At 42.2% G+C, this 23,747-nt stretch overlaps 1 protein-coding gene across 2 annotated transcripts in view; it reads left to right on the top strand.

Annotated features, from left to right (window-relative positions):
* Nucleotides 1-23,747, top strand: part of NSMCE2 (NSE2 (MMS21) homolog, SMC5-SMC6 complex SUMO ligase) — a 219,719-nt gene that overhangs the window by 191,839 nt on the left and 4,133 nt on the right. For both annotated transcript variants that reach the window (XR_005017026.1, XM_036830295.1), the window contains exons 5-6: nt 18,764-18,864; nt 19,276-19,382. Coding sequence is in view for 1 of the 2 variants with exons in the window: in XM_036830295.1 (XP_036686190.1) it covers nt 18,764-18,864; nt 19,276-19,382 (208 nt within the window). In the remaining variant the exon portion in view is untranslated. The remainder of the gene's footprint in view (nt 1-18,763; nt 18,865-19,275; nt 19,383-23,747) is intronic.

Genomic DNA, 23,747 nt, shown 5'->3' with positions numbered 1-23,747 from the left:
ATATTGTTTTCTTTGTCGTCCTGATACCCTTCCAGGCTTGAGAACCACTTCTCAAGGCCATTTTCCAGATGAGGAAAGTAAGGCCCCAAAACTGCCGCCTCCAAGATCATACCCATGGCTAATGGCAGAAGCCTGCCTGGAACTCAGGTCTCCCTCCCAGTCAGTCTAGGGTTTTTCCACTACTCACGCGGACCCCTGGGTCCACTGGTGACTCAGGAGGAGCGGATGGAACTGTCTGCGTCTGTACTTTCTCATCTGTGTTACAGAGATAAAAACTCCTGACCTTACAGGGCCACTGGGAGGTTAAATTAGTTAAAGGGTATTCAGTTCACTTCGCTCTTCACTCAGAGCCTGTTCTTTAGACTGAAAGAGTGCTAAATTAAGCCATTTTGCAGAGAGGTCTGAGTCATCTAGTGGCAGCTGTCTGTGCCTCACTGGAGGTGCTTTGATCATTGTCATCTAAATGCATGTGTTAAGTACTGTCTGTGGCACCTCGCTCCAGGCTGTGCTAAGTGAGTTACCCAGATAATGGTCTCTGCCCTTGAGAACAGTGCTGAGGCTAAGGGGCCTAAAGTTTATTCACACAGCAGCAGAACAACACAGATAGGCAGACAAGACTGGGCATCCGAATATACCGAATTCAGAGAATCTAATCTTCGAGCCTAGAGGGAGCTTGGAGACATCCAGTCTGCCTCCCTGGCTTAGACAAGTGAAGTGCCTTAGCCCAGGTCACATAGCAGGTTGGGAGCAGGTTACCTGATCTGACCAGCATTCTCTCCACCTCCCCATGCTGGAGCAGAATTGTTTTTCTCAAGGGTTGGAAGGTAACAGTGTCCATTATATTTAATCAGGAAAGTTGGGAGCTGGCATTTCAAGGACATCTGGAGATGAGAGAGCTCAGAATGTGGGCATAGGGGATGGTGGGCAGAGTGTGTGTGAGAAGGATTGGGCCAAAAAGGATTATGAAATAACTTGAAACAACCTAGAAAGAAGTCTTGAAGCAGTAGGTGAGGTTCATGGGCCTGTTTTGTACCACAGAGGGAAGTCACAGTGTGACCGTGAGAGGAAGGTCAAACACTCAAAATTACTGCCACTAAAAGGTCTGGGATGGGGTGGGATGGAGTGGTTGGGTGATGGGAAGCAGCTCTGGAAGTTCAAGAAAAATCTTTTCCCCCATTTCTTGACAGCTGTCATATGTCAAGGCCCATATCTAGCATTTTACGCAAAATGTTTTTATCCTCAGAGCCACCCTACCACACAGGTGTTGTTTTCCCATTTACAGATGAGGAAACACACTCAGAAGGATTGGGTAACTCGCTCAAAAACACCAAAGTACTGAGGGAGGCAAGATTTAAGCTCATGTTGTCTCCTTCCATGAGGTCTCTCTGAGAACACTGAGAGGAAAGTTATAGACATCCAGCCAGGAGGTAATTAAAATTGTCCCTTTTTGTCTGTAAACAAAGAAGGGAACAATAGAGGGGATATTGCACAGGCTGAGAGGTGGGAAACCAACACCAGCTCTTGGAGTAGTCTGAATCATGCCCCAGAGAGGACAAGTGGAGCATGGCTAGAGGTTACTTATTTGTCAGATCATTAACATGGGACATGATACAATGAGATAGAGGAGAGGAAGACTCAGAGAAGAAAGATAAGCAGATGTCATATAAAATAAGAGTTACTGATGATTTAGGGTGTTTCAGATTGAGGACTAAGCATTGCTCAACTGAAGGGGAAAGTTCAAAGTGAATAGGTTGGTTGATGTATCCTCTAAACAAATAATATAGTGGCACTGGGTGAGCTAAATCCTCAGAAAACATCATTTATGGCCCTGTGTGCATATGGCACTGTACTAAGACACTATAACAAGGAAGTGAATAGTCAGGACTAGGAAAATAACAAACTAGGAGGGGCCGTATATTATCACACAGCACCTTGTAGTGGAGGGAGAAGAACAGGGAAAGTTAAGCCCTGACAGGACCTCAGTGCCAGGAAGAGGGGATCATTGAAGTGGTTTTGAAGAAGATACGAAAGAATTGAGGCAGAAAACAAAAGCAAACGCATCCAGTCTCCTGGAATCCAAGGGAAAAGAAAGGGAGAGAAGACCTGATGGGTGCTTTATTATGTGCTGCGTACATTAAATAATCAATTTACTCAAATTAAATAAGGTATTCAGTTAAATTCTCAGTCCTCACAACAGTCCTGCCAGTTGAATGTTGTCCCATTTTACAGATGAGGAAACTAAGGCTCTGAGAGGTGGTGCCTTTCCAGCGATCAGACAGCTAGGGGAGGCAGGATCCACCTAGATCTGCCTCTGAAGCCCTTGCTCCTTCCTCACTGCCCCAGTCACAAGTTGGCTAGGAGACGGTGGGGGGGACTGGTTATGTGCAGAGTCGGAAGCTATGAAAGGATGATGAGGATCAGAATGGATGCAGAGAAGTGACGAGGAGGCTGGTGGTCTCGCTGAGTGAAACTGCTGCGGAACAGAAATGGGAGATGTTGACCGCAGGGAAATTCACGTGGTCAGGTTCACGGTTCATTTGCCATGTGTGGCATTTTACTGTCTGGAACATGGAAGAGTAAATATTAGCTGCATCCAATTTGTGCTTTTGGAGAATGTGAGTTCCTTGTTTGAAAATTCTTTGCAAGCCACATTTTAGTCTTTGGGCTTCCAGATCGGTACCTCTTCAAATAATAGTTCCAAGAAAAATACTGGCTCCAATGTGTGGTTTTCACATTTTTAAACTGATGGTCCTGTTGGCTACCTAGACATTCACACCAGCAAGACATCTGGAAGTTATGGGAATCCTTTCCCCCAACTAATACAGTGATTTGGCCATCTATGTTCAGTAATGTCCCCAGGTCTGACCTCCTTGCCCTTTTCAATGACCGGTGGGCTACTTAATGTTTGTGAGATTATGGGTTTGTGTGAATTGCAACTAATTGGTGAAAAAATAATTATAATTTGGGGAAATGAGGTTTGTCTATATGAGGACTTTGTAATCTGGAGTATGAAAAGAAGAATGGACAAATGTTTTGTTTTAAAAATACCTAAGTGTCTGTGGCATAGTAAGAAGTCTGGGAAAATGTATTTCAGCTACTGACTTAATTTCTGTTATTGTTGCTGACGTACAGCCCTGCTCCTCCTCTGAGTATGTGTCAGGTCTGAACATAATTCTTCTTTGTAGTCCATTGACTCTTGGAAAATAATGCTGTGATTATAAGGCTTCCTGAATACTGTTTTCAAAATGTTAGTAATAACCGCATTGTACCTATCTGCTATACTTGGGTAACCATCTCTGTTGCTCAATTTATACTTAACATTGGTCATAGTGAAACATGTTTTCATCACTTGAAATCCAAATTTTATTTGCTAGGTTAGTAAGGGCCACTTATTTCTGTAACATAAATTAGGATGTTGTGCAAGTTTGGTTTGCAAATAGGTTGACTCTTGAAGGCAACAAGTTTGCCTTGGAATTAGTATGAGGAGTCATTTGAGTTGACTACCTGAATATTCATGAAAATCTTTGTTTTTTTGGTTTTCAGATAGTGGTAAACTTTGATAGTGATTATAAGGATAAAGGATTTAAAACTGGAATGGGTTTTTAGAACTATAGAGTCCACCTTCCTTCCTATTCTCATTCCTTTATTTTTCAGGTTGGAGAAAGAACAAGGTCAAGAACAATAGCTTAAGTGGCATGACCTGCCAAGTGGCAGAGCCCAGAACTTTCAGTCATTCCCGTTTACTATCCACCAAAGTACTGTTTTCCTCTAATTGGCAAACAGTTCACTTGAAGGCACTGTGTTTTTCTACCCTAGATGTTGGGTTGGAAAAAAAAAGAAACTGCCTTTTACATAAAAGCTCTTGAAAATGTTTCTCATACATCAGATCAGCAGAACACAAAAGTTTCTTCCTGCCAAATTTCCCCAAGTCCTCTCTGCTTGAATTTTCTTCTCACTTTTCTTTTGAAAAGCCGTGTTCCCTTTGCACTTAGGAATAACGAATCTTATTTGTTCTGACAACAGTATGCAAACATCTATTGCATCAAAATTCCCAAGCAGAGTAAAAAAACCAACAGTCCTTTTCTGAATTTCATTAGCAATGGCAGCAAACATTTCATCAGAACCTCAGAAGCAACACAGAGAAGAAAAGAAAAATCAAGTTAGCAATTATATAGTTAACCTTATACAAGATGAAAGCCTGCATTAGAAAATCCTGAGTGCTGTAAACTCTACTTTTCAGTCTGCCTTCAGGCTGTCTGTCCTTTCAAAATGTGGTGCCTGTTGGCAGAAGTAGGATTTGAAGTGAAATTCATTACAGGAGTAATAAATACAGTGTGTATGGTGAAATTGAATGTTTATGGAAAAGGTTTTTTGATAAGGACTGAATCAGGCCATCACAATGCTCAAGACATCTTTGGACATGAAATCAGACCAGAGGTTTTTAAGAGAGTCTCTGAAAACTTATGTATAGCTCTAGCCCTGAATTTGCAGTTGACCTGAAGGGGCAAGGGTGAGCAGACAACTGGGGAGAACACAGAGTACCTCATCACAAGATATAACTTATCCCGAGAAATCTTGTCCAAAATGTTACATGTTGATAATTCACATACAGAGAGGAAAATTTCTAACAAGCGCCCTGACACCTTGCTGCTCTGGAAGGCTCACTGCTTAGCAGTGTCTGGTGTCATCCAGGTCTGCCTCATGTCCCATCCACTCCCAACTTCCTCTCCCCCAGCATCCCTGAGCCAAGCGCTTAGAGTTCTCCAAATGTACCTGGACCTCTCTTGCCTGTAGGCCTTGCAGGAGCGCCCCACCCCGCTTGGAATCCCCTTTGTCCTCTGGAAGCCATTGCTGAAGCTCGTAGAACTTATTCCACTGTATTTTAACGGCACTCTCTCCCCTGACACTAGACAGTGAGTCATTTAGGTCAGGAGCTCTGCTCGGCCTTACTGATATTGGTGAACACAGGACCCACCAAGATGACAGGCCCTCAGTTCATGGTGGTGGGTGGGTGGGTGGGTGGAAGAGGAAGAAGCAAGCAGACAACCTCCTGGGTAGCTTACGTTTTAGGATGCACTTAAAAAATAATAATAATACTGGGGAAATATCAGTAATATCAGAAAACCTGACTTTAATATTGCTTCCTTTAGTGTAATATACACAATAGGGTATCTGTACATATCACTGGAGTTGCTGCTCTTAAACCCATCCGCTGAGGATGATGGAATGGCAAGCATTGCTTTCTCTCACCTTTTTGCCTTTGCTCATCTTACCTCCTCTTCCTTCAAGATTCTTCCCAGCATCACTGTCCCTCCTGCAGTCGTGTTTAGAAGCCTCCCGGTAAGCTCCCCCGGACCCCCTAAGCTCACGTCCATCCTGCTACTCAGGCCACCAGGATAGAGTCATGTGTTTTCTGGTCCATTTCAACCCCTGGCCTTTGCATCCTCCTCGCCTAGGAAACAGGAGTGGTCGGCAGACATTTACTCAGTGAAAGTTACATGAATCATTCCCTGAGCCCCCAAATGAGGAAGAGAAAATAGATTTTCTTGACATTTTATTCCCGATACATGAGCTTTCAATACTGTAGTCTCTTCTTACAACCTAAGGTTTAACCCTATTTAGGGCTACAAGTTTCAGTTATCTGACAGCTGTGAGACTGCTACCAGACTGTCATCCTGAAACTGGGTTAAAATTTGAAAGCTCTTTACCGTGTCCTGACAATGATTAATTAAGTTTAATTGCCATTTTTGTATTAATTCTGAAAAAGTAACTGAATTCGTTCTGAAAAATAAGAGAAACCAATCATATTTTTAGTACTTATTCCTTTCTAGTTTGCCATCATCTGTAAGTCTGTTGTCAATTGAAGCACGTTTGACTGTATTCCATTCTCCTCACTTGTTCTCACTTTGCCGGTTTCAATCTCCTTACATGTTGAATCATATTTTTGGAATGAAATAGTCATAGGCTTTTTTATCATTAGCTATTTTACAATTTAATTTAGAAGAGGGAACAGAATGATAAAATTAAATACGAGAGGCCCTCTGTGTGTCATCAAGTAACCTCGTCTACTTTTGGTAACAAAAATAAAATTCCCTTTAAATAATTTCTAGCTCATTCTGAACCAACTCTGTACAGATGAATGGCCTTCAGACTGTGTGAAGATTATGAGAGAACTCATCTCTCCCTCACGATGAGCCCAACCAAGTTTTTCCTGACAATTAAAATTTTCCTTTTCTTAATTTCATTCCATCGCTCCTAATTATGACCCCTGTAATTAGTGTGCCGATTACCTCCCCTGCACAAAGTCTCTTCCTCCTTGATGTTCACCCTTTATGTATTTTTAGGCTCCTCCTCTCTCAGCCCCTGAATTCCCTGCTACCTTTTCCCTCACGGGGCTGCTGGTTGAGGGACTCAGAGTGAGTCTTCTGCAGTCACTTAACCAGCTGTCTCACCACGTTTGGCTTTTGTCTCAATTTTTAGCTAAGGAAGAGAATTGTCCTCAGGGAAACCAGAGAGCTATTGTACAGCCTTGTCCTTCTGCAATGTTGGGGTATGTGTGCTAATGAGTTGATGCTCTCTCACTACTTCCTGCACAATCCAGATCAGGTCCACACTCAAGGCTGGAGACTGTGGCTCAAACAGCATCACCCTCATTAGAAGCTCAGAAAGGTAGTTAGCTGAGATCTTTCCATCTGCCTATAGAGTTTGTAAAGCAAGTTCTGAGAGCCTTTTTGCTTCTTTCCTTCCTTCCTTCCTTCCTTTGTTTCGTCCCTCCTTACCATCTTTCACACCCATTAGTGCTACCTTTTGGAGCTTGTGAATGTCCGTAGACCGTACACTGTAGCACTAGAACTTGGACCCCCCCCCCAAAGTCTTTGAAAATGAACAAGATCAGCCAGTCGCCCTGATTTGCCCTTTCAGAAACTGTCCCCAGGGTTCTCCTTCCTCATGATGTTCTTGTTACTGCCTGGATGTATTTGTTAGGTCCTTTTTTCTAGAGAGGGCAAAACATTTCATCTCATCTTCACTGTATCCTACTGAAATAGTTGAGAAGAGACAGTGTTCGCCTGAAGGAACTTCAACACCTATCCCCCAATTTATGGTAGAGCCACGTGGTACCTAGATCTAGACTTAACCCACCCCACGGAAGTCCATGCCTTACAGAGCTCTTCTCTGGGTCTTGCGCAGAACCGCTTTTCTGCAGAAGAGCTAGGGGGTGAATGGTGTAATTTTTAAGCCGCCCTCGAGATTGGATGCCAGGTATCAACCCTGAGCCCCTATCATGCGCCACGCACTGTGATGCAGAGATGATGAGCAAAGGTGGTCCCTGTCCTTGAGCGGCTTACGGATTAGGCAGGGAGACAGTGGCAGAAACAGGTAATTACCGAGGATTTAAGTTTGGGAGGGATGAGGGAGCCCCTGAGTGAGAAGCTTTCCCAGAGGAAGGCAGTGGCCTTGGTGAGAGGCTCTCCTGGGCTGCTGCTCAGTTCTCTGTGTTTCTGCGTGGCCCAGCCCAAGTTCGTAGCCACCTCAGCCACTGTCAGGCCCACTTCTGCCTCCCTTAGCGAGCTCGCTCCTAATTGCCACCTGCCCTGGAGTATGTGAGCTCTCAGTGAGAAAGAAAATTTATCCCTCCTGACATCTTTAGGTGTGGATAAGGAAAAGAGTAAATGTTCCATGCTAAGTATATTGTCAAGTGCTGTGAATGTCACAGACGAGGAAGTTTTAAAAGTGTGATTTCTCCATGTTTACAAAACGAACAAATGACTCAGATCTATTGTACGCATTCACAAGAGCTGTGTCCTAAGCTGCTCCCGATTTTGAAGTCATGTGTCTTCTTCCTTTGCATGTGCGGAAGGTTTTATAGAGGGTGGAAAGTGGAGGAGGCGGGGGCGGGGGGAGCAGAAAGAAGGCTTGGCCACAGGACTTGGTTCTAGGTGTGTGAGCGCCGCCAGGGCCTTTCCTCGGGCTCTGTGGTGTGGAAGATGCCCCATAGCCCTCACCCCCTGCTTCCTTTCTTCTTTCTCTCTCTCTCCCTCCCTCCCTCCCCCTCCTCCTTCCCCTCCTCCTCCTCCCCATTCTCCTTCTCTTTCTCCATCTCTCTCTCTCTCTCTCTCTCTCTCTCTCTCTCTGTCATTTTTCTTCTTCCTTCCAGTTGGCAGGGATTTTTTTCCCCTTTGGTATGTTTTCTGTTAGGCTAACTTCAGACAAGACCCTGAAAACTGAAAACAGATGTCGAGGTGGCCCAGAGCGTCTGTGGGTTCATCGCTCTCGGAAGCCCCGATTGGCTCTGCGCACTTTGCAGGCTGGGAGCCGGGCTGCGTTTTGGGTGGCTTCGCTGTCTTTGCGGCTGACAGGATTGTTGAGCCTCACTAGATCTGGTCCCTCGGCCTCTCACCTTTTTAAATTTCTTCCATATGGAATGCACTTTGGGGATTATTCCCCTTTCTTTTTTCTATTCTTTTTTTTTTTTCTTCTTGTTTAAAAATGACTACACTGTGCCACCATAAAGAAGGATTTTTAAATGGATCAAAAATAAACCTTGATACTCTTTATCAGATGCATGTAGAAAGGAAAAATAAGCATATTTAATTAATGCCAGATTCTGAGGCATTTTGTAACTACCATGCTGGGTAAATCCTACCGAGTAACATACCTGATTAGACTTGAGGCCTGCCCTCACTTAGTAAGACAAATAATTCCCCCTTCACTGAGCTTTATCCCACAATGGACGTCTTCAGTGCCTCTTTACCTTTTATCGTCTGAAGATCAAAATTTATCATTTATTTCGAGAAGCTTTACAAAACGAAGTATGATATTGGTGCTGGCTTTATTCTGTTATTAAAGTCTTGCATTCTACACAGCAATTTCATTTTTGTTTTGTCTAGAGCTTCGAAATTAGAGGAGATGGAAGAGAAGATGTTATATAAATTACGTTGTGAGGGGAGCAGATAAGTTTGAAATATTACAACTGTCATTAGGATAATAAATCTCGAATGTATCAGGGATGGAAATGGTGTCATAGTCCCTGTCTTACCCAAAGCTGAAGTGTTGCAGTTTTAAAGTTGAGCAATTAAAAATTGTAAACTTCCTTTTTAAAATATTATGATCTCTAGACTTGATTTCGTTATCTGTTTCAGTTTGACAAACTGAATAAACAAATCCATCCATCCCCATTGCCATCAGTCCTACTTTCTTCTTAAATATTACTTGGTCTCATAAACAGTACCGGTTACAAAAAGTACAAATGAAATAATTATTCTTCAAAAATTAAAAAATGTCCTACTGCCAGTTCACATATACAGTAGTTATGCCACCAGGACACAGTGGACTGCAATATTTTGTCATATTTTCTTTCAGTCTTTTTTCTGTACGCCATATTTAAGATAAATTAATCACACTACATATATAGTTTTAATTTCATTTTTTCCACCTCTTGTTATAAGCATTTTCTGATGATAAAGATTGTTCTTAATTTCTGTCAGATTTTGAGTGGTGATGTCACAGTTCATTGAAACTCTCAGTCTGTCAAATATCTAGATTTCCCCAGTGTTTTTCTCTGTTATAAAAACTGCTGTACTTGAATGTCACTACATGTACACTCTGGCTAAACTCAATAAACTTAAGATGATTTACACATTTTTCATAACTGATGATTATTGTACTTTCCTCTGGGCAAGGGAATAGAATCAGAGATGATATAAAGACATAGTGTGGAATAGTTTATTTCTTGGAATACGACCTCTATCATCTTGCTTTTTGGTAGTTTGCTTTTGCATTCTCTTTTGGAACAGAGAATGGAGAGTGGAATGACCTAGATGGTGTAAAATGGCTCCCTTTATGGAAAAAAGTAATTAGATCAAAGACCAGCTTGTCTTATTCTAAAATATTTGCCTACAGAACAGTCTTCTTTACCGTTTTCATCTTATTATCGCTGTCAGTTTATATATAACAATAATCAAAGCATTCTCTTGTTTTGGCACCCAGTCACTCAGTGGACATTTATTAAGTTCCAGCACCTTGCCTGGCTCCCTGAGAATATGAAGATAAATAAGGCAGAGTTCCTCCCCTCGAGGAATTCATAGTCTAGTAGGGAAGATAGAGAAGTAAACAAATGATTACAGCATCTACAAAGATATTCTGGGGGCTGAAGGAGGTATCACCTCTGCTTTGGGGCTTCACAGAGGAAATACTTGAATTAATTTAGTCTTGAAGTGTGGTCACAGGTTGCTAGGGGAAGGGCTAGCAGAGGTGCAGAATAGCCTGGCAAGTGTGAGCAAACTGTAATGAGTTTGGGATGGATATGGGGAATGGGATTGAGGAGGGAGATGAAGATGCTCTGGGCCAACTAATGGAAAGTCTTGTTGTTGTGCTTAGGAGGCCATGGCTTTAGAAAGATGAGCTAGGGTGTAGAAGGAGTTGGGGAGAGACTGAGGCAGAGAGATAAATAAAGAACTTTTGCAATATTCTAAATAGGAAGGCTGGGGACTTGAATTAGGACAGCAGCAGTGAGCATGAAAAGAAGGAGACAGAGTCAAGGTAGTTTAAAGATAGAGATTGGAAAGCGTATAGGAATAAGTTGCATCTACTGTGTTGGGTACCTGGATAGGTGGTATTTGCAGCCCTCTAAAATAAGGAAACATAAGATGGACCCAAATGGGATTTCTCATCTTCTGATCTTTGCTTGCTTCATACTCTTCCGTGGTTCTAAACAATTGAGAGTTGTATACCTTCTCGATGCTGGCAAATCAGTTTTCCTATCATGTGGTTTTCTAGTTAACTGCCCAAAGCAAAGAAATAGAATGTGTGCATTCGGTGGTCTGCTTTTGCTTAGAAACCTAGAGATGGGCATCAAACCTTCTCTGTACTTGCATAACAAGTACTAAATGCATGTACTGAATTTGGGGATATTTTCAGTATTTATTGACTTAAAGTGGATATTGTATGACCAGATCTCAAAGGATTGGTTTTTGTCCCACCAGTAGAATGCACCAGGTTCTGATTACTTTAAAACCCTCGTATTTTGACATATGACGTATTTTGACAGTATTTAAAGAAATGGAGGCAAATTAATACATGATGTCAGCTGAGGACAAAGACCGTGTCTAAAACAACAGCAGATAAATTAACAAGTGCATGATAATGCGACAGGGTACATCTTATGAAAATCTCAGCTCATTTGGAGGTTATAAGCTGAAACTCTTCATTCAGTTTACTTTCAAGATCTTTAGAGGAGTTTGTTGAAAGAGCTGTGGAAGTGAAAGCGGCCAGGAAACTAAAGATGTTGATAGTGCCCGGTCAGCTAACTACAACTGGGCTAATTGAGGCCTCCCTCTGCCCTGGGCATGGAAGGGCTCATCCCATTCAGAATCCCGGGTCGAGCAATCTTGTGGTTTCTCTTCGGGTGAGTCCATAGCACATCGTTTTTATTTAATAGAGCATATATGTTGCAGGTACCCACTCTATGCTAGCTCCGTGGGAATTCTGAGTAATAATATTAATAATCATAACAATATTTATCGACCCCCTGCTATTTGCCAGACACCCGTCTAAGAATCTTTCATACATTAATTCATTTAATCCTCATACAGCTCTATGAAGTAGGTTCATTCTCTGTGAAGTAGATTGTAAACTCCATTTTACAGCTGAGAAGATGAAAACAAAAAAAGGTAAAGTAACTCACCCAAGAGCACCCAGCTGATAAAGTGATGGGACCAGGATTTAAACCCGGGCAAGCTGTCTCCGAGCCCATGTTCCTAAACACTCTAATCCTCACTGCCTGAGTGTCCTTCCCTCTTCTTATCACACCTCCCTGGAGAGCCTGGCTTAGTCATCACTTTCTCAGGGAGGTTCACCTTGATTCCTCACCCCACCTTCCGAGATCTTCTAGGTTACTTTTCTTCTTTGTACAAAACATGTTTGTTATTTCACTCATTGCACAGAATATAAGTGTTTGTATCTGTCTCTCCCCACCAGACGTGATTTTGATTTTAATCCTCTTCATATCCACGGGCATTTGTGTAGTGTTTGGCACAGAGCAGGTGTTCAATGAATACAACTTGAGTTGAGTTGTTTTGGCTTGAACACACAATGCTTGTCCTCAAGGAGCTTTCAATCTACCTAGAAAAGAAGTTCCATCCACATGAAACAACTGAATAATGAAGAAATTTAAGCTAAAAGAGTATGGTATATACAGTAGGTGTTATAGGATTTCAAAGGAAGGAGATTAGCTGCAGGGATTGGGTTAGGTTGAGTTTGGTTGGGTTGGATTGTGTTTGGTTGGACTGGATTGGATTGGATTGGGTTGGATTGAATTGTATTGGATATATATAGCTTCTTCCAAATGCGTAGAATCTGAGATGAATATAGATTATAGCTAACCGAAGAAGGAAGAATACTGATCAAAGTGTTGACCTGAGGTAGCTGCGAATTCAATGCTCATGTTTAAGGGGGCAGCAGAGTTGTTTCAGACAACGTGAGCTGAAAGATCCTCCTCATTGTCACAGATCAATTATGAGCTCCTCAGAGAGGCTGACCCTGTTCGCTCCTGGGAGCTTCCTTCCACAGTATCTTGTATGTGCATAGCCCTCACAAGACTGCTTTGTGTTGTATATATCTGTCCTGTGTGACTGAACTCCCTGAGGGCAAGGATTATTTTTTGCCAATACCAAGCATACAACCTGGCACAAAGTAATGATAAAAATAACAATAGCAGCAACAATTTACAGTTATATAGCATTGGTTTATAATAAAATGTATACATGATAAATAACATTTATCAGATCCTTACTATGTTCTATCCATTGTTCTGATTATTAAGTCAATCTACCTTTGCTGAATATTTTTTGTTGAAATTGTGTCTGTTGAATTTTGCTATCCTATGAAGATTATAACACCTAGGAAATTTTTAATTCTGTAGGCCCTTTCTGGACATGATCTGCATTTTAATTCTGCAAAAGCTGTTCACACACAGAAGAGTTAGCTCTTAGCCAGTGCCAGAGAGTTTCAAAACTAGGATTCCCTCAATGGTAACTTGACCCAGCCAAAGTGCTAGCATTCAGGACAGGCCACTCAACCCAGGAAGAAACTAAGAAGCATTCAGGACAGGCCACTCATCCCAGGAAGAAAGTAAGAACAAAGCTAGGTACCCATTAGTAGTAGAGTAGACCCCAAAACAACGTGCACGCGCACACACACAATCCTGTTAATTCCAAGCCAAAGAGACTGAGCCTGCTGACCCACTTCTTTTTCCGTTTGGAGTCTAAGACATGTCCGAGTTCACAGATGAGGCCCCTCATAACCCCGCCTGTGGGCTGCTTGGTGGGGCAACAAGTCGGGAGTTGGCACAGACACATATGCAGACACTGTGACTGCAGAGCTTCCAACTTAGAATCAACCTTCTTTTGCAGGTTAGGGAGGGGATCTCCCATGTACCAGCTCAGCCGCTCCAAATACGCCATCCCAGAACAGTGCAAGTAAAATAATCCAGGCAGTCCAATAAGCATTTCAGGCGGGCAACAAATATTTGTAAAATATTTGCTACTAACTTTTAAGAGAAAAGTGCTTTTAGAAAAATGTCGAGGCTTAATTGAAAAAGCACATAGCAATCAACTTTTATTCCCAGCTGGCGTAAAACTGTCTGTCAGCCAAATTTGGGTTGCCTGAAGACAGACAAGTGACTAATATTAGGGCTGTGTGTGGCCAGGCCCAAGTGTATTTTCTGACCACAAAACCATGTCTGGATTCTCCTTTGTAATTACCACACGGCCTGCTATAATTGTAACATTTACTTGCTGCCTTTGACATGGAATTCAGGGTCCAAGGCTGTACCCCAAGCTAGAGTGAAGTCCTCTGTGTTATTTGCCTAAAACCTATAAAATCATCATTGTGTGAGACGTGTGTGTGTCTGTGTTGCCGCATCTGTTAAATATGTTAAGTATATCCTTGTGAAAAGTATGCCCACTCCTGCCTTGTTGGATGAAGCACTTTACTAATGGGATGCTTATTGAACGTGCTACCACTACATGCCAAGGACATTTTAGAATCTAGGGAACAGCAATGAACAAGACAACGAAGTCCCTGCTTTCCTGGAAGAGAACAGGAGTAGGGGAAAGTAGAAGAGAGGGAGACAGACAAGAAAGTAGCACTTAAAGAGATGCGCTGTACAGTCACAACAGAGCGATGGGGTAGAGGAAGGCTGGTGTCTTCTTTAGCTTATGAGGTCAGAGAAGGCCTCTCCAAGGCGACAACATTTAAACCAACATTTTAAAATGACAAGAAGGAGTAGTACAAGCAAAGATCCAGAGGGCAGAACATTCCAGGCGGGTTAGTATAGCAGCCAAATATGAGAAAGAGCTTGGCATGTTCCAAGTTCACGGTGGGTGAGAGGGGGACTGGTCAGAGGAGCTGGCTATGTAGGCCCCTGTAAGAAGCAGGTAGGCCCCTGTAAGAAGCAGGCGGGGGTGGAGGGGAGGAGGTGGTGACCCCTATAAGAAGCAGGGATTCTAGTTAGGAGGCGCCTGAAGAGGTCTGGGCAGAAGGCCGTAGTGGTTTGGACTAAGATGCAGTAGGAATCGAGAGAAGAGGCTAGATTTCGATTTAGGGAATATAGTTGAGACCCAGTCAACAGAACTTGCCAGTGGTTTGGATGTGAGGAATGAAGGGAAAGGAATAATCAAGAATGATTCCAGGGACCTCCCTGGAGGTCCAGTGGTTAAGACTCCACGCTCTCAATGCAGGGGGCACTGGTTCGATCCCTGGTTGGGGAACTAAGATCCCGCATGCCGCACGGCACGGCCAAAATAAATAAGATAGATAGGTAGATAGATAGATAGATAGATAGATTCCAAAGGTTTGGGCTTGAGCACCTAGGAGGAGGACGACTGAGATGAGGATTTAGCTGTTCACTGGCGTCATCACTGACTAACCATGAACCCACATCTTGGGATCCAATAACTGCCCTCACCGACCTCCTAACCTTACATCACTGGGGAATATTCGTAGACTTTTGGAAATCCTTGATTGTTTACTTAATTACTACTACAAGCATTTTCATGTCTTCTCCTTTTGGTTTTTATTTTATGACATCAAAAAAATCCCATTCAAGTTACTAACTCAGTCCTGATACATCCCTCCTGGGTGCTCTGTAGATATTAGTTCATGCCCAGGTTTCCCTCCTCAGCACTTTGCTTGGGTGCCCTGGGCCCGGGCATGGATGTTAGGTGTGGGTCTGAGATCTGCCCATCTGGGCGGAAGCTGACAGCTGGCGCGTATACTTCTGACAACATGCCTTGTTTATGTATATGGAAAACAGTGTGACTCATCATCTTGTTTTTCCTTTTTTAATCAGAAATTTTTTTGAGATCTCTTGAATACCAAACAGATTTAATCCGCTTATTTCTTTATTATAATGCTGATATTTTCTACTTTTGCCTTAAAAATGTTGTGGAGGCTTCAGCTTTCTTGTCTATTCAGTAGGAATAACAATAGAGTTGTTCTTCATGGGTGTTTTGTGCAGATTAAATGAAATAATGTATATAAAGTGCTTAGCATAGTAGCTGCTATGTAGCAGTCAGTAAACTTGAGGTATTATTATTAATAAAATAATAATCTGGGGGAGGGAGGGATGGCTCCCAGAAACTATACACTGGTTTTAGTATTCAAATTAAGCAGGCCAAGAAAGTAGAGCTATAAATTGATTTTCTGTACTAACTCCCTGCATGACTTTGGACAAAACCTGTAATGTCTTTGGATCTCCGTTTTCTCCAGGAAATGAGAGAATAAGGATAAATAACCTCAGTTTAAAACTTTTGTGACTCTAGTAGACGATCTGGATTTTTTCTCTCCAATATTCTTTCAGCGGGCTTATCAAAAAGTTTTGTCTTTCTGTATAGATTAGTGTAAGTGGTATTTATTGCCAGATGTGACCTTTTGTTTTAGCACACTGTAGAATCCCAACGTTAATATCACTTTCTATAAATATAGATTTCGGGTGAGGAAATGTTCTAGCTCAAGAGAAGTTTAGCTATTGAGGCTCTTTCTCTTTTTAGACTCTCGGTCCTTGGGCTATTACTCACCGTTGGCATTCTTTCCCAGTCTCACTTATGTCACCTTCTTCTTTCGTGATCGCTGCTGTTGATAGCCACCTACAGCTTCTAAGTTCCCCACTCAGCTTTCCCTAGTGGTTGGCATTGCATTTGAGTTGTGCTTTCTTGCTTCCTCTACTTTTTGAAATTTAAAAATAGAAAATTAAAAAAAAAGAAAAGCCCACAGTCTTTCACATTGGCTGAACCCTGTTATTCATCCAACAGATTTTCTGGTGAATTCCACAGTATAACATATACAGTGAGAAATCTATCAGTTCAGAGTAAGCCCTGTAAGAAATGGACAAAGAGATACTTTTATTTTGACTGTCAAACGCACAATCAGAAATGGGCGGCAGCCCACAAGAGGAGGCTTTGGAAAGTGAATCAAAGAATCAGAATAGCTCTCAGCTCTGCTCCTTGACTTTTCTCCTTACCTGTCCAACTTTCCTGAACCATCGTGAAGAATCATTGGGTTGATAAGAGGACTCTTTTAAGAGTCTGACTCTTGCGCTGTTCATACCAAAGACAGGTCCTGGGAAGCACAGAGACTCTTCATAGATCGAAGGAAAATTATTTCAGAAGCCCCAACTCACATCATAGCAAACATACTAAACTATGGCAACTTCCACATTAAATATAATTTTATTGCTGGCAAAATTTTTTGAAGATATTTTTACAATTTTGCTTTGGAAAATGGTTGGCTACAAGTAAGTGATTTAACCTCTAATTGGCTATTAATTTCTCAGCAATTCTCTTAGCATACTTGGGAATTATTAAATTAAAACCTAAATCCAGCGTATATATTGCTTCCAAAGGAAATATTTTTGATTACCAAATCAACAGTTAATGAAGTTAACCCAACATTACATTTTGTAGACCTTTAAAATTGATTATTTTCCATTTTGTAGTTATCCTGTTTTGAAACCAGTAAATGGTTTTCAAGGTCTCAGACCTTTTTATCGGCCCTTGAAAAGCTGAAAGGCCCCAGGCATCGTACCTTAATGACCAATGGTTAGAAAATGCTCTGTCTGGGAAATCTTAAGCTCTGAGGGCTTCACTCTTGCCTTCTTCAAGGAATAAGCGCTGTTTGGGGGACATTTCTCTTAAGAAAATACAACAAGCTGGCATATAAATAGCACTAGTTGCTAAAACAAAGAGAAACCCCTACCAAAAAAACAGAGTAATTGGGGGCAGAATCCCTGGGTTTCAGCCATAAGTTCAGTGGGTGACCTTGAACAAGTGCTCTGTGGCCCTTTTCCTGCCCCCAGTAGTACTTTTCCAGCATATACTTCATCTGGCCAAGGGGGAAGGCCAGGGCCAGCAGTTGTAGGAACTAAAAGATGTGCAGAACCATCTCAACTTAAGAAAAGGGTTTCCCTCACACATTAAAAGCGAGGCACTTTTTAATGTCTATATTCAATATTTTGCCAAAATGAAAGAAGGAAGGGAAGAGAGAAGAGAGAAAGGGAGGGGGAAAAGGAGGAGGAAGGACTACACTGTCACTGCACTGTCACACTTGTGTTTAAAACACTACTGATCTTTGATTTCAGTGCAGAATGACAAGTCTGCCTTCTCCAGAAAGAAAGGCTTTCATATGAGATTCTCTCAGTACCCCATTCAGAAGCCATCTATTATCTAGTTTCCCTTGGTGAGGGGCAAGGACCATGAAAAGAACACAGATATTAGAATCAAATAAGTTATATTCAAAGCTAGCCTTACCACTCATTTACTCAGCGGTTCTCAAAGTGTGGGCCAGGAACCCCTAGGGTACTCTGAGGGCCTTTCAGGGTACCCACAACGTCAAAACTATCTTCATAATGATACTAAGATGTCATTTGCCCTTTTCACTCTCTTTCTTTTCATAAGTGAATTTTTCCAGAGACTATGTGATGTGATATCATGACAGACTGGACGCATACACAGATATCAAAATCCTACTATCTTCTATTAAGCCACACATTAAAGATATTTTCACAAATGTAAAACAATGCCACTCTTATCTCTAACTTTTTTTTGTTCTGGAAAATATAATTACTTTTAATTTTTTAAATGTCATTTATGTTCACATGTCATGGGATTGTTCTTTTTAAATGAATTAATAAATACATATTTTTAAATTCCTAAGTCTTAATGTCTAACATGGCAAATCTTGATAAATATAAACCACATTTTAAAAGTTTATTGGCATCCTCAATAATTTCTAAAAGTACAAAAGGGTTCTGAGACCAAAACGCTTGAGAATCCCTGTACTGTCCAACAGTAACTATCATTTATTGAATGTGTCTTTGTGCCAGGTGCTGTGCAGAGCACACTAAATTCTTCACCTCTTAATCCTTGCAATTAAGTTATAGAGACGTTAAAAACAGACCTTGCTAGCACGAGGTCTCACAGCTGGAAGTGACAAAGATGACCATGTCCTTCTGACTCCAAAGCCACATTCTTGATTAGTGAACAGTACTCCCTCACAAATTCACTCTCTGTAACTTTGAAAAAGTTATTTCGCTGCTCCAAATCTGTTTCCTTACCAAACATGGGCAGAGTCCTGCCTCCCCTGCAGAAGAGTTAATATGCATCCAAGCGCCTAGCACAGGGGCTAACACCAAAGAGACCCTTCCATCCCTTCCTGTCCTTGACATGTTAGACCAACAAGACTCAGCAACTTCCCTTTTTCCCTCTAGATGGTCTTCAAGCAGACAGAGAGGCTGACGGCACGGAAGGAGTTGATGAAGATATGATTGTGACCCAAAGTCAGACCAACTTCATCTGCCCCATTACACAGGTACTGTTTTCTCCTCCTTCCCCTGAAAGAAAAAGCGATTCACTTCATAGAGGCAAAGGGTTCCTGTTTGCTTTCTGACTTCATTTCATGTCTAGAGTTGAGGAGGGAGGAAAGGACAGGGACGAGAGTTGAAGAGTATACCTGGGAAAGAGTTTTCAGTCAATGTTGCCCTTAGGGATCTAGGAATAAATTCCTGGCCCACAGGCCAAGTGTCATTGGTGCCACTGGTCTCCCTGCATTTTCTGATGTGGTCATCTGCCCTAAGAGTTATCTAGAGCCATGAGATGGGGAGGTTAAACCTCGGAAGCCCCAGGTCTAGGCAAACATAGCGCCAAATAATTGTTGGCTTGGAGAAGTTACTGGAAGCTGATCACTATCATTCCTGAAAGCCTGATGTCTCCTTGATTGCAGTTGGAAATGAAGAAGCCAGTGAAAAATAAAGTGTGTGGCCACACCTATGAAGAAGAAGCCATTGTTCGCATGATTGAGTCCAAGCACAAGCGGAAGAAAAAGGCCTGGTGAGTTTCCGCAAGAAGGGAAGTGACACCTTCCCAGGGGTGGTCAGTCCGAGGCGGTGCGTTCACGCTGGAGGAAAAGGCACTTAAACTTCTCCCCTGAAGTCCATTCAGCTGGAGGGATAGTGTCAACATGGAAAAACAGGACATGAGGGAACAAATTAGTAATCTGTTCAGGAAGAAACTGAAGGAGCTTCAACCACACCTTCAGAACACGAGAAAAAGGAATTGGATGTAATGTTAATCATTAGATAACAGGAATTTTTATGAATTTGTGCTGGAGCCTGAAAAAAATAGAGAACTGTCATACCGAGAGATTTCTTTTCCCCTTTCTATATGCACTTACCCAAACAAGAAGGAATTGTTAAAAAAAAATTTTTTTTTTTTTTTTTGCATCCTGCAATACAGGTAGTTTGTTTAAAAATATATTAAGTCATCATTCTAAGATAAGAATTCGTATCCAGTTGGTCTTGATGATCAAGATTTGATTGTCCAGGAAAACTTTTCGTATCTTTAATTACGTAAATAACTTCCCAAATGGTTTAAGTAAATTCATGGATGACTGCAATGAGGAAAAAATGTTTAATTGGAATGTTTAGAGAATCCTTCTTTTATATATGTATTTCTACCCCTTTCTCTTACACATACACACACACGCACACACACACATGCACACATGCTCCAACTCTGGAGGACCATGGCTCTGTTTCTATAATTAAATAGAAGCCTGGGTTGGCTAGCCTAGCTTTGACTTGGTTGGCATTTCTTGTGCTTTTATCACAGATTTGTGGAAGGAATGGAATTGCAGGTGTGACCAGTTCTCAATGGACTTGTGATAACAGTCCCTTTGATGTGTGGCTTGCTTCTCCATCACCCAGAAATTTGCTGGTCCAGACCTAGAACTGGAATTCCCCACCACTCCTCATCTGGGTGTGGACTTAAAGATAGGGCATTTGAGACTGCAGATATCTTGATGGTCATTCAGTCAAGTAGTTTGCCCTATTTATTCTAGTAGAACTGCCTAATGATTACAAAATCGAGATTGTTTGAGCACATTTTTATCTGTTTTGACTTTTCAGCTTACAACTGAGATATCATATTTCCCTAAGGAACCTTTCATTTTCCCTTGTGAGTGTAATTTTCTTTGTTTCTGGACTTCTAAGCCTTCTTTTTCTCCTAACTTTTTTCTATGTTTATTCTCTGAAAAACAAAATTTTAATTTGTTGACATAATTGCTAAGAATAGGTATTCCCAGATAGTTCTACGTCACAGCTCTTCTTCCTTAAAGTTTGTGACATTCTCCTCGAGTCAGATTTGAAAAGGGCAGGCACTGATACAAAAGCACATTTCTCCCAAGTCACAGGATGGCTGGGAGCAACTCCCAGAGCAGGCTCACATTTAAATGCATCTTCTTGATTACATACTTTGACTTTCTAATGTCCTTTGCCTTTTTTGAATTGTAAATGATGTTTGGAAGCACTTGAGTAACACCCGTCATTTGGAAAAGGTGGGTATTTTTCTGTCATACTTCTATAACTTGGGTGCAGATTCCACAAACTCTGCAGGTTCTCATAGCTTAGTAAGAACAGTTAAGTCCAAGTGGAGGAAGTCTGGAAGGACTACAGCGAAGGTACTATTTTTGCTGGGCCTTGAAAAATGAGAAGGATTTCAGAGAATGGTGAAGAAGACTCTTTCTAGCCAAGAGGCTCGCCCTATTCAGAGTCTGTTCCACTTGGGGGAGAGTAGGTACAGCGACAGTTATTGCATGTTAGCCGGTGATTAGAAGGATGTTCTGGACAATAGCAATAGGGGAGTGGTGTATGTAAATTCTCTGTCTATTCTATACTCATTGTAGAGGGTGTTAAATGTCATGATTTCATTAGTTTCCTCATCTATAAATTGATGATAATAGTTGCAATTGCCTCATTGGTATGTTTGAAATTTGAATAAGATATATGTAGAGCACTTAAAGTACCTGTCACATGGTCAATAAACTTTATCCCATCATCATTATCCTCATCATCATTCTTGCCACCATTATTCTGTAGGCATGAGAGAACATTGCAGGGTTTTGAGGGAATAAGGCGAGTCAACCTGGGTTTTAGGAAGTTACTCCAGTAGCAGTTCAAGAGATGGATGAATAAAGTCATGAGGTGGAGATGTAAATTTAGATGCTTTTGCAGTAGAGTAAGTTATAGATAATGAGAGCTGGGATTGAGGCAGGAGTCATAGGTGGAAGGAAATGAGGAGGCACATGATCGTGGAGGTACGATGGACAGAATTTGGTAGCCGGAAGTTGAAGGGAACAAGTGGAAGGATGACTGACATTTCTAAACTGGGTGTCTAGAAGGATGGCAATGTCATTAGCCAACAGAGAGGTCGTAAGGGGAACACATTTAGGAAGGATTATAAGAGGCACAGTTTGGGTCATGCTGAGTTTGAGGTCCTAGCAATACAGCCGTCTGGAAGTATCCAGGAGGCACAGAAAATGTGGGTGTTTGAGCTCGGGAGAGAGCTCTGAGCGTGAGATGTTGACTGTAAGGTTATTGATACAGAAGAGTCAGACCAGCACAGGTACAGCTCTGGACCAGATGTGACAGCCAGCCGAGAACCCGCAAGGACGGGACCTTGGCCTGGCTCTGAGCAACGCGAGGCCAGGATCTAGCTCTGCTCTGCTTACCGTGTTCCCCCAGCACCTAACATAGACCCACAAAAAAGCATTCTGCCATTTTGAAAGGGCAATCAAAGGAAGAAGACTCCAACAAAGCAGTCTGAGACGTAGCCAGGAGAGAAGGCATGAGAGATAAGCGAGTTGAGTATCACAGGAGCCAGTGCTGGAGTGACAGGATCTTGAGGATGAGGTACATTGTATTTGGCAACAGGTTAGAATCCAGGGCCTCTTCAAAGCCTACTCCAGAGGTTCCTGATTAAACACGAATTAGTGTTGTTTCCCAGGACGCACGTTAGGGCAATGAGCAGTTCCGGGTTCCCTTTGTTTAAAAGTGTCTGTGACACATCCAGTCTGAGGAATCTCAGTTGGTTCTTGTTGGTTCCAACTATGTTTTGTCAGACAGGAGTTCCAGGTACATTGTGTTACTGGCACTGACTCCATTTTAAAGTCTCCATTGTTGAGACTTTAGCCCTAACTAAATACAATAGTTAGAATAGTTTCTTTTTTTTTTTTTATAAATTTATTTATTTATTTATTTATTTTTTAGCTGTGTTGGGTCTTCGTTTCTGTGCGAGGGCTTTCTCTAGTTGCGGCGAGCGGGGGCCACTCTTCATTCCAGTGCGCGGGCCTCTCACTATCGCGGCCTCTCTTGCTGCGGAGCACAGGCTCCAGACGCGCAGGCTCAGTAGCTGTGGCTCACGGGCCCAGTTGCTCCACGGCATGTGGGATCTTCCCAGACCAGGGCTCGAACCTGTGTCCCCTGCATTGGCAGGCAGATTCTCAACCACTGCGCCACCAGGGAAGCCCTAGAATAGTTTCTTAAAACACATCTCTTAATAATCAGGCTGTTTATTATCTTACTAATAAAGCTGCCTTATGATTTTCATATTAATAAGACATTTCCTATTATCCATAGTCATTTCTTTCCTTTTTTGTTTAAGAACAGAGGCTATATTAACAAACAGTCACATTTAAGAGCACGGAGAGTACAATTAAGTTGAACAGAAATGTGTCGTTGAATAGCAGAACTCCAGCATTGCGCTTGGAGGCCCTATTTTAACCATTTACCAACAAGTCCATTAACCTCTCAGAGCCTCAGTGTCTTCATCTGTAAAATGGAAATAGCGACATCTCACAGAATTTCAGGATCAAAGGAACAGTGGGGAATTCCAGTCCAGTTCTGGACCAGCAACTTTCTTGGCAGTGGAGAAGCAAAGCACTTAGGAGAAAGCTCTTTTTGGACTACAGCGTGCTGAACAAATAGCAGTCGGGTTATTGAGGTCAAGACTGTTCATGTTTGTATTACTTACCTCACTGCTTAGTGACACATTATTTTAGACTCAGAGGATGTAGGATAGAGTTACACTCTGTGTTTAGGTATGATGGGAATCCATCCCACTCACATTTCCAGACCTGCTTTCTAGAGCTGGGCTGGACTTTGGAATTCTTGGGGCCCAGATCCAGGAGCTCGTAAGACCCAGAATCCTGTACTTTTCAGCTGATGCTGAGGCCAAGGGTCCCCACAGCCTCTGGGACCCCCTACGACTTGGTCCCTTTGTTCAGCAGACACTTACACGCTTGCCCACTGCTGCAGTGGAATGTTCTGCCCTGTCAGTGACCCCAGTTCAGGACCCAGCCTCTCCTTCCAGGCCTGTAGGTCTGACTCTTGCACAGCAATGACGCGAGAGCTTAAGACT

Source organism: Balaenoptera musculus, chromosome 17 (assembly GCF_009873245.2).
Source record: "Balaenoptera musculus isolate JJ_BM4_2016_0621 chromosome 17, mBalMus1.pri.v3, whole genome shotgun sequence".
Taxonomy (NCBI): domain Eukaryota; kingdom Metazoa; phylum Chordata; class Mammalia; order Artiodactyla; family Balaenopteridae; genus Balaenoptera; species Balaenoptera musculus.
This window is presented reverse-complemented; position numbering and strand designations above follow the sequence as displayed.